At 40.1% G+C, this 11,630-nt stretch overlaps 1 protein-coding gene and 1 non-coding gene across 2 annotated transcripts in view; one reads left to right on the top strand and one right to left on the bottom strand.

The window, feature by feature from the left end:
• Positions 1 to 11,630, top strand: part of MYRFL (myelin regulatory factor like) — a 115,875-nt gene that overhangs the window by 30,479 nt on the left and 73,766 nt on the right. The window contains exon 2 of the mRNA XM_007463578.1: positions 1,033 to 1,123. Within this exon, the coding sequence (XP_007463640.1) occupies positions 1,033 to 1,123 (91 nt within the window). The remainder of the gene's footprint in view (positions 1 to 1,032; positions 1,124 to 11,630) is intronic.
• TRNAG-CCC (transfer RNA glycine (anticodon CCC)) lies at positions 337 to 409 on the bottom strand. The gene has a single exon. It is a non-coding gene; the product is annotated as a tRNA-Gly (tRNA).

The following is an 11,630-nucleotide window of genomic DNA, read 5'->3' as shown; positions in this document are numbered from 1 at the left end:
CCCGTATCCCCTGCATCGGCAGGCGGACTCTCAACCACTGCGCCACCAGGGAAGCCCAGTAATTAGTTTTTATATTTAACTTTAACCATTTATTTTATTGACTTTTCTGATCATTTCTAATCGTCAGTTGTTTCTCTTGAATTTTCTAGGTATAGAGTCATGTTATCTGCAAAGAAAGATTGTTTTGTCTTCTTTATAACATATTTTTATATTTTATATTCTTTTTTTGTTATGTATATATTTATTTATTTATTTGGCTGCACCAGGTCTTAGTTGCAGCATGCAGGATCTTTAGTTGCAGCATGTGAACTCTTAGTTGCGGCATGAGGGATCTAGTTCCCTGACCAGGGATCGAACCTGGGCCCCCTGCATTGGGAGTGCAGAGTCTTAGCCACTGGACCACCAGGGAAGTCCCTATATTTTATATTCTTTAAAAATTCTAGTGTCTTTGTTATGGTCAGAAAGAAACCAATAAGCTTATTTTCATTTTGTAAATCAAGAAAAAGGACAGAACTATTGTGTTGCATTTTGGGAAGTCTAACAAAACTGTGAAGCAAGATATTGAACGTCTTGTTGAACTTAACTGGAAGTAGTCTATCAGACCAACATGCCAATCATCAGTCTATCCATTCAGCCAGCCAGCCAGCCAGCCAGCCAGCTAGCCAATAAATGTTAATTGCTGCCTTTTTCGTAACATAGACCCTTGTGGATACAATAAGAAAGACACAGTCCTCACCCTTAAAGACTTTAGATAGAGGAATAAACACAAAAGCAAGCAATTATAATAGTGTATAAGGCAAAGTACATGGTGTTAATGAATGCACATAAAAAAGCACCTAAACCTGCCTTGGACAGTCAGGGAAGGCTGCTCGAGGAGGGTAACATCTAAAAAGATTTCTGAAGGAAATATTTGAATGGAAGAAAGGCCACACTGTCAATAAATGCATTATGCCATTTAGTTGCTTTGAAATTTTAGCGATTAGCCATTCTGAAAAATTCACGAATCTCAAGATTTTCAATTTGCCTTTGCAGCTCAAGGGGCCAGTGGCACTCTGGGGAACCCGACGCTGGATACAAGTCTGCTGGAGGAGTTCTTGGGCAATGATTTTGATTTGGCGGCCTTGTAAGTAATGAGGGCACTGCTCTCCATTTGGTTGGTTTTTTTTTTTATGTTTGACTTTTTTTTTAATATAAATTTATTTATTATTTATGTTTGGCTGCGTTGGGTCTTCGCTGCTGCACGCGGGCTTTCTCTAGTTGTAGCGAGCGGGGGCTACGCTTTGTTGCGGTGTGGTGGCTTCTCTTGCTGTGGAGCACGGGCTCTAGGCACATGGGCTTCAGTAGTTGTGGTTCATCGGCTCTAGAGCGCAGGCTCAGTAGTTGTGGCTCATGGGCTTAGTTGCTCCGTGGCATGTGGGATCTTCCCAGACCAGGGATTGTACCCATGTTCCCTGCATTGGCAGGTGGGGTGCTGTGTTGGGTCTTCGTTTCTGTGCGAGGGCTTTCTCTAGTTGTGGCAAGTGGGGGCCACTCTTCATCGCGGTGCGCGGGCCCCTCACTATCGCGGCCTCTCCCGTTGCGGAGCACAGGCTCCAGACGCGCAGGCTCAGTAGTTGTGGCTCACGGGCCTAGCTGCTCCGTGGCATGTGGGATCTTCCCAGACCAGGGCTCAAACCCATGTCCCCTGCATCGGCAGGCGGACTCTCAACCACTGCGCCACCAGGGAAGCCCCCGGCAGGTGGGTTCTTAACCACTGCACCACCAAGGAAGTCCCTCCATCTGGTGTTTTTAAAATTATAAAATAATTAAATGAACTGGGAAGTGCTTCCTTCTTTTCTGTTTTCCAGAAGAGCTTGAGTAGAGTTGTTCTTATTTCTTTTATAAATCTTTGGCAGATTTCACCAGTGAAGCCAGCTAGGCCTGGAGTTTTTTGTTTGTTTGTTTTTGTTTTATTTAGTTTTAATCTGAAAGCCCTCACCTTCCAATTCAATATCATTAATAGATATGGGGCTATTCGGGTTATCAATTAGTAGTTATCAACTTAGGCAGTTTATATCTTTCAATGAATTTTTATGTTTCTGAATTTACTGGCATAAAGTTGTTCATCGTATTTCCTTTTTATACTTTTAATGTCTGTAAAAATCTATAGTGAACAACAAGTGTTGCTCTTGATGTCTGTAGTTCATGTCTTTTTTTTTCTTGATCAATCTAGCAAGAGGTTTATCAGTTTTCCTAACCTTTTAAAGAACTGGCTTTTGGTTAAATTTATATTCTTAATTGTTTTTCTGTTTTCCATGTCATTGATTTCTGCTCTTATTTCCTAATATTAATATAGCCATGCCAGCTTTCTTTTAAAAAACTTACATGCAGTAAAATTCCATTTTTGTCTTGTGTATGGTTTTGTGCGTTTTGACAAATTCATAGAGTTGTACAACTACTGCCATGATTACCACACACAACAGTTCCCTCACCTGAAACGTCCCCCCTACATTTCCACTTTGTGGTCAAACCCAACACACACCCCTAACCTCTGGTGACCACTGATCTTTTCTCTGTCCTTATAGTTTTGCTTTTTCCGGAATATCACATAAATGAAGCCATATGGTATATATAATTATAAGTCCAGTTTCTCTCACTAAGCATAATGCCTTTGCTCATTCTTTTTTATTGCTGAGAAAAACTCTGTTGGATTGTTGTAACAGAGTTTGTTTATCCAGTCACTCATTCAAGGACGTTTTGATTATTTCCAGTTTTTGGCAATTATGAATAATTTCTATAAATATTGATGCACAGGTGTTTGTGTGATCAAGAGTTTTAATTTCTCTAGGGTAATACCTTGGATAGTCTGCTGGGTCATGTTGTAAGTGGAAGCTTAACTTTATAAAAATTGCCAAATTTTCTAGAGTGGCCATACCATTTTACATTACCACTAGCTATATATTCTAATAGGCGTATAGTGGTATCTCATTTTGTTTTAATTTGCATTTTCCTATCAATGAATGATGTTGAGCCTTATTTCATGTGGTTGTTTGCCATTCGTACATTTTCTTTGGTGAAGTCTTTTTTCAAATTTTTTGCCCATTTTAAAAAATTAAAGTTTTCTTATTTTTGAGTTTAGAAAATTCTTTAAGTATTCTGGATATAAGAACTTTACTGGGTATGTGATTTATGAATACTTTCTTCAAGTCTATAACTTATGTTTTCATTCTCTTAACAATGTCTTTCCCAGAGCAGAAGTTTAAAATTTTGATGATATCCAGTAGATCAAATTTTTCTTATGTGGTTTGTTCTTTATATCTAAGAAATATAGATATTGCCTACTTTAAGTTCCCAAGGATTTTCTCCTGTTTCCTTCTAAAAGTATAGTTTTACATTTAGGTCTATGATCCATTTTGAATTAATTTCCATATAAGTTTTGAGATATAAGTTGAGATTAATTTCTTTTTGTATAGGTGTCCAGTTACTTTCAGAATCCCTTGCTGGATAACCTTTCTCTATTGAACTGTCTTTATTTACACTGTTGTAAAAAATCAGACGACCATATTTGTGTGGATCTATATCTAAACTCTTTATTCTGTTCCACTGATCTATATATCTGTTATTTTGTCAGTACCACGTTATCTTGACTACTGTACTTTTATCATAAGTCTTAAAACCATATAGTGTAAGTTCTCCAAATTTGTCTTCTTTTGTAAAATTGTTTTGGTTATTCTAATTCCTTTGACTTCTCACATAAATATTAAAATCAGCTTGTTTATATCTATACAGTGCTGCTGAGGTATAGATTAGGATTGTATTAAGTATAGAGATCCATTTGGGGAAAATCGACATCTTTACAAAATTGAGTCTTCCAATCCTGAACGTAGTATACCTCTCCATTTATTTAGGCCTTCTTTACTTTTTTTCATCAGCATTTTACAATTTTATCATACAAATCTTGTATATATTTTGTTTAGATCTACACCTAAATGTTTCACGTTTTTCTTTGAGTTATTGTAAGTAATAGTGGTTTTTAAATTTTTTTTGAAATTTAATTCCCAATTATTCATTGCCAGTATACAGAACTATTACTGGTTTTTATATTTTGGGCTTAGGTCCTACAATCTTTTTTTTTTAATTTTTTAAATTAAAAAGAAATTTTTTTTATTTGGTCTGGCCACATGGCTTGAGGGATTTTAGTTCCCAGACCAGGGATCAAACCTGGGCCCCGGCAGTGAAAGTGCCGAGTCTTAATCACTGGGCTGCGAGGAAATTCCCGGGCCCTGAAATCTTAATGAAGCCATTTACTAGTTTAAGAGCTTTTTGTAGATTTCTTGGCTTTTTATATCTTGACAATCATGTCTTCTGCAAATTGGAACAGTTGTATGTCTTTCTTTCAAAACTGTATGCCTTTGAATATTTTTTCTTGCCTTATTGAACTGGGTAGAACTTTGGCTATGATGCTGAATAGGGAAATAGAGAGATCAGACATCCTTGTCTTGTCCTTGATCTTAGAGGGCAGTCACTCAATTTTCTATTATTATGTATGATTTAGCTATAAGATTTTTTTGTAATGCCCTTTATTAGCTCAAGGAGATTCTCTTCTACTCCTAGTTTGCTGAGAATTATTTTATCATGAATGGCTCTTGAATTTTGTCAGATGTTATTTCTGTATTTATTAATATGATCATATGTTTGTTTCCCCTGTATGTTATTATGGTGGATTACTTTGCTAATTTTTGAATATTGAACCAACCTTGTATTCCTGGGATAAACCTCAGTTAGTTTTAAAGTAGTATCTTTTTATGTATAGCCAGATTCAATTTGCTAAAATTACTTTGAGGATTTTGCATCTATTGGTCTCCAGTTTTCTTATACTGTATTTTTATGGCTTTGATATCAGGATATTGATAGACTTCTAAAATTAGTTGGGAAGTGTTTTCTCCTTTTAAATTCTCTGGGTGAATTGTGTGGAATTGGATTTATTTTTTCCTTAAATGTTTGATAGAATTCACCATGAAATCTTCTGTGCCTGTAGCTTTCTTTGTTGGAAGACCTTACTATGAATTAAGTTTATCCAATAAATTCAGGACTATTTATGTTGTCTCTTTCTGCTTAAATAAGTTTTGGTAGCTTGTTTTCTTTTTTCCCCAGGGAATTGATCCATTTCATTGTCAAACTTGTAGGCAAAGAGTTGTTCATAGTATTTATTATGCTTTTATAGGCTTTTACAGGCTCTAAGGAGTCTGTACTGATATTCTCTTCTGTTTCTTATATTGGTAATCACTTTCCTCTCTCTCTCTCTCTCTTTTAATTAGTCTCTTTAGAAATGTATAAGTTTTGTTGACCTTTTCAAATAAGTGTCTCTTGGTTTCATTGATCTCTCTTGTGTTTGTTTTCCATTTCACTGATTTCTACTCATTATTTCCTTCTGATTGCTTTGGGTTTAGTTCGCTCCTCTTTGTTTCGTTTCTTAAGGTGGAAGCTTAGTTCTTGATTTAAAGTCATCCTTTGCTTTCTAATTTAATCACTCAATGCTGTACATTTCCCTCTCCATATGGCTTTAGCTGCCTTCCTCAATTTTTGATATGCTGTATTTTGATTTTCTTTTAGCTCAAAATATTTCCTAATTTTCCTTGAGACATCCTCTTTAACTCTGGGTGGCTGGAATTGGGTTAATTTCCAAATATTCAGGAACTTTCCATGTATTTTTCTGTCACTGACTTGTAGTTTAATTCCATTATGGACAGAGACCATACTATATATAATTCTAATTCTTTTAAATTTGTTAAGGTTTGCTTTATGACCCAGGATATGGTCTCTCTTGGTGAATGTTCCATGTGCCCTTGAAAAGAATGTGTGTTATGCTGTTGTTGGGTCAAGTGTTCTATAAATGCTAATTAGGTCAAGTTGGTTGACGTTGTTTTTCCGGTCTTCTATAGCCTTGCTGATTTTTGTCTACTTCTTTTATCTATTACTGTGAAAGGAATGCCAAAGTCCTCAGGAATGATTGTGGATTCAGAGTCCTCGGTTAAGTTCTTTTTTTCTCAGCACTGACTTCTGTCTTCCAACCTCTATGGTTTCTGATGAGAAATAGGCAGTTATTTGAATCATTGTTCCCTTGTATATAATATATTATTTTTCTCCACTTGCAAGATATTGTTTTATCTTTGGTTTTAAGCAATTTTATTATAACATGGCTGGATATGGGCATGGTTTTCTTTGAGATTATACCGCTTGGGATTTGCTCAGTTTTTTAATCTGTAAATTTTTGGTTTTTTACTGCCTTTAGGAAGTTTTTAGCCATTATTTCTTCACATTTATGTTTCTGTACCAGCGTCTTTCTTTCCTCTGTCTAGGACTCCAATGATACAAATGTTAGATCTTTTTTTTTCTTTGCGGTACGTGGGCCTCTCACTTTTGTGGCCTCTCCCGTTGCGGAGCACAGGCTCCGGACGCGCAGGCTCAGAGGCCATGGCTCACGGGCCCAGCCGCTCCGCAGCCTGTGGGATCTTCCCAGACCGGGGCACGAACCCACGTCCCCTGCATCGGCAGGTGGACTGTCAACCACTGCGCCACCAGGGAAGCCCCAAATGTTAGATCTTTGATATGGTAGACAGGTCCCAGAGGCTCAGTTAATTTTTTCAATCTTTTTTTTTTTTCCTCTCTGTTGTTTATATTGGATAATTTCTATTGATTTGTCTTTAAGTTCACTGACCCTCTTCTGTCATCTCCATTCTGTCATTGAGCCTACTTTGACATTTCTGTAAATGGCCTTCCTTTTCTCCCTCACGGAAGACAGAGAGTGGAACAAGATGTGAATCTCAATAGTAATGGGGAAACCTATTTGCAGGTATTTTGGTACCTGGCTCTTGCTGCTCTTTGACAACAAAAACATCCTTGCCAAAATGACCGTGGGGAAGAAGGGAGGCTCAACATTTTGCAAGCTAGTTAAACACACACGCACACGCACACGCACACGCACACACAACTGGTGGGTATGCCCCCCGGCCCCAGCCGCTCCGCAGCCTGTGGGATCTTCCCAGACCGGGGCACGAACCCACGTCCCCTGCATCGGCAGGTGGACTGTCAACCACTGCGCCACCAGGGAAGCCCCAAATGTTAGATCTTTGATATGGTAGACAGGTCCCAGAGGCTCAGTTAATTTTTTCAATCTTTTTTTTTTTTCCTCTCTGTTGTTTATATTGGATAATTTCTATTGATTTGTCTTTAAGTTCACTGACCCTCTTCTGTCATCTCCATTCTGTCATTGAGCCTACTTTGACATTTCTGTAAATGGCCTTCCTTTTCTCCCTCACGGAAGACAGAGAGTGGAACAAGATGTGAATCTCAATAGTAATGGGGAAACCTATTTGCAGGTATTTTGGTACCTGGCTCTTGCTGCTCTTTGACAACAAAAACATCCTTGCCAAAATGACCGTGGGGAAGAAGGGAGGCTCAACATTTTGCAAGCTAGTTAAACACACACGCACACGCACACGCACACGCACACACAACTGGTGGGTTGTCACATGTCTGAGCCCACACTCTGAGCTGGCTCTTCTGCTCCAGGCACTGCATGGGCTGAACCCAGGCACTAATCGCCCTTGTGCCTGCCTTCATATTCCTCTCAATCCATCCACGCAGCTGCCATGAACTCCTGTGAGAAGGGTGGGCAATGGGTATATCCTTACCATCTCTGCCTACAAAAACCCTGCCAGAAGTTGTCAGTTTCCATCCCCTACAAGACTTTTCCTCAAAAGAAGGTAGACCTGATTCCATCAGGGTTCTATTTAATCATCTGGATCACTTTTATAGCTGGCATAAAGTACTTTGGCTGTTTGCAGGGAAAAGTGAACAAGTGTTAAGTCTTATTCGAAGAGCTGTCCTTCTGCCTGGGAGTTCAGAAATCTATCATATGATCTTAGTCTCCATGATAATAATGGTCCTTCCAGCAAGACCAGAGATATCTCCCTATAGGCGATTGCTACTGAGATTCCGACATGGTTTGCCCAATCAGATTCACTCTCTACCCTTGGGAGTGGGTGTGTGGCATTTGTAAGTGAGGTAGAGGAAGGAGTTAATACTGTTGAGTATTTACCAAGTATTAGGCATTGTTCTTTGCACTTTACATATTTACTCATTTAATTGCATATTTGATTTTACACATTTCATTCTCTTATCAACTCTTCCAAATAGGCACAGCATTATCCATATTTTACACATGAAGAGGCTGAAGTGCAAAGAGGTTAAGTAGCTCTTCATATGTCAATAAGTGGCAAAGCTGGGATTAAAATGTGCCTGGCCCTAGAACACCTGCCCTTTCTTCTACATTTGTCTTTTGGATTAATTGATATTTTAGGGGATGTTTTAGACTCCATGACTCTCAGGGAAATACATTAAGTGGGTCTACATTTATCTGCCAAAAGGTGTGACTCAGAATGGATCCTGAGCCATAGTTTGCAAAGATTGTCAGAGTTCAGGCCCGTTAAAGAAAAGTCCTATGATTAGATAAGCTGCTATTGCCTGATAAAAATGGCTCAGGTGCATGCAGTTAAGTGGAGCTGCAACAGAAATCCAAGAGAGAACAAGTGGAAACAGTCCCAGTCCGTAACCATGGATTTGTTGGGCTCGTCCAATGATTATTGCATCTGTACAATGTATTCACATACCCCAAGTGTTGAGTATTTCTAAATACCAGGCACTCTTTTTGCAGGTTAGTTGCATTCCTCACAACAGCGCTGGGATGCAGGTTTTCTTGCCGGGGCTCCCAGCTAATAAATAGCAGAGTTGGGATTCAAACATGAATTTACTACAAAGCCTGGGTTACTTCCTCTCTACTATATTGCCCATGAATTGTGCCTTTTAAAAGTATCAATGACAACCCTTTAAGCGATTTAAGAGAACATTAGGCTGTAAAATTTCTAGGAGCAAATTTGAATCTCATAGGCAGATTTTCAAATCTCAAAGATATTAAAAAATGGAATTATTGGCTCTGTGAAACAGATGTCCCTAAATGCTCTATGGAAAACTGGTCCCCTGAGATGCTGTGGGAAAAAAAGTTCCGTGATCAGTAATAAATAAGTATGTGACTTACTGGCTTAAACAAAATTAAATGTATTTCTTTACCGCAGGACTTCTCAGGGCCTTTGATGTGCTAATATGCAACTGGGAAAGGGAACCGTTAGGCAGTGTTCTTCTCAAACTTATGTGGCCATGGGCCCCCTTTGGGAGCATGTACCCACGTATGAGCATTGGGATGTGCTGCTCAGGACATTCTCATCCTTCCATGTGAATCTAATTGGTATGTTGAACCAGGGGCAGTTCTGTCAGGACGGGAAGATTTCTGACAGTTGCTCTTAACCCTGTATTTCCGTGTGTGGTGGAGTCCAGGGCAGCTGTCTGCCCAGGGGGAGTAGGAGCGGGCAGAAGTCCTCTCTGATCCCCTAGCTTAGCCAGCCCGTTACCTACTAGGCACACAGGTGAGCTATGGGGGCTGGACATACCGGGAAATGTCCAGGTATGGAGTGCCGCCTGGAGGGCGGGAGGCTAGAGATTTAGGGGAAAGCATAAATTCCTGGAGGTTGCAGTGAAAAAGGACAAGTGTGTGTGTGTGTGTGTGTGTGTGTGTGTGTGTGTGTGTGTGTGTGTGTGTGTGTGTCTGTGTGTGTCCATGTGTGTGTGTAGAAGAAGGAAGGCTCTTGAAAAGTCACCAGTGAATCTTCAAGACAGGTTTGTTTCATTCAAAAATGCCCAGAGATTCACCTGTTTCCTTCCTTTACTCAAACTGCAGGCCAGGTTGTAGCAGCAGCAGCAGCATCGCCTGGGAGCTAGGACTGTAGCACCTCAGGCCCCACCCCCAAAATGCTGAATCAGAATCTGCATTTTTAACAGGATCCCCATGGGATTCACAGGTATATTACAGTTTGAGAAACCCTACTTTAGGTCACGTGCATATGCCTCCTTCCCGACCACCTCCCAAGACCTGGACCAAATCATACAGTTTGGTTTGAGTGTGTTCAGTGCAGGTAGACAGTATACCGAGCTTTAGGCTGGCCTTGAGGTGCTTCAGATGGAGTAAGAGGGAGCTAGCTGAAGATATTGAGGTGACAGCTAATCACAAGTTCGAATGGGTGGCTTCATAGGAGGGGAACCTAGAGTCATATTAGGTCTGTGAGGAATCAACTCCGGGTTTCATTTCATTTCATTCTAATGGTTGAGCTTAAGCATCTAATATTCTGGGTTTCACTTAGGACATATCTTATTGAGGTTGGAAGGAGAAATGAGTTAGGCATCAATGACCAGCTGCGTGTTTTACTTCTGCCACCAGTAGAGTGGGGCTGGTAAACTCTTTACCGTGATGTTGCGAAAGGGAGTGAGGTAATCCACATAATTCTATGAGATGAGCTTGTTAAAGGCTGAGTTCATTGACCGGTTTGATTTCTGGGTTCAAACGGATGCAGCAGGAGAAAAGGTAAACAGAATCCTGGGCAAAAACATTACCAGTGACTTCTAGATTCTAAAGATTTTGTAGAAAATGAAATAACTTATAGTAATTAATTTGATTAGGATATTTAAATATCTGTATTGAAAACATTGTGTTCTTTAGAGCATAAACTCTGGTGATAGATCACTTTACTCCAGTTTGACTAGATGCCAGATGAATAATCTCGGGTATGTTACTTGACCTCATCAAGCCTCGGTTTCATTGCCTGTGGTGTAGGGGCAGTAATAGTACCTTTTCACATGGTGGTAGCAGAGATTAGATGAAGCAACACCTGCAAGGGTTAGCTCAGTGCCTGGACCAGAGTAGGTCCTCCATAAAGGTTGTCTGTTTCTGAAGCAGCAGGGGAGAGTGGTAAGAGGGAGGGTCAGGGTTCTTGCATTTTGCCGAGATAGAGCTGAAGGGGAGGGGTGGCCACTTGCTTTTCTTGCTTCCGTTGCCCTGTGTCATGAAATGATTTTCTTGGGCTCCTTCATTCACTGATGACATTTCTGCCAGGGCCCTTTCCCATCCCAACTTCCGGGTAGTGGGTACAAACCCTATGCAAGCTTGGTCAAGTATTTATCAAGTGCCTACTACGTGCTCACCAGTGGGCACTATGCAGGAGATACACACACACACACACACACAGTATTAAGACATGCTCTTAAGTGAATGTCTGTGTGGGAGGACATGAATCATACACATGAAAAACTGGAGAAAATACTTTCAGTAACAACTATTTTTATGCTGTAATTGGGTGATGGGGTACAACAGTGAACAAAGCAGATGAAGGTCCTGCTAATAGTTTACCAAGGGCAATATGGCGGAAAACAGTCTGCCCTGCAGGGCACCCAGGCATTTTTCTTTGAGTTGGTGGCATGTGGTAATAATGATAAATAGCAGATTGACTTTCTGTGGATTTAAGTATTGTTTTTAAGTTCTCAGCAGGCAATGCATTTCCTTATCACCTGCTCCTAGGGAGAGCCATTCCCATCCCTTCACTCTTGGTGCTCCGTTGTTGTGATGCGACTCCAGTGGGAAGAGAAAGACAATGGTGTATAGTATAAAGGCATTCAGTAAAAAGATGAAGAGAAATAAGTGTAAGGCAGGGGAGTAGAAAGTGAGGGGTGGGAGAAGGCTACCATGTTAGATTGGTGGTCAGGAA

This window comes from Lipotes vexillifer, unplaced genomic scaffold, assembly GCF_000442215.2.
Source record: "Lipotes vexillifer unplaced genomic scaffold, Lipotes_vexillifer_v1.1 scaffold602, whole genome shotgun sequence".
Classification (NCBI taxonomy): Eukaryota; Metazoa; Chordata; class Mammalia; order Artiodactyla; family Lipotidae; genus Lipotes; species Lipotes vexillifer.
The sequence above is the reverse complement of the archived record's forward strand: the minus strand, read 5'-3'. Positions and strand labels throughout refer to the sequence as shown.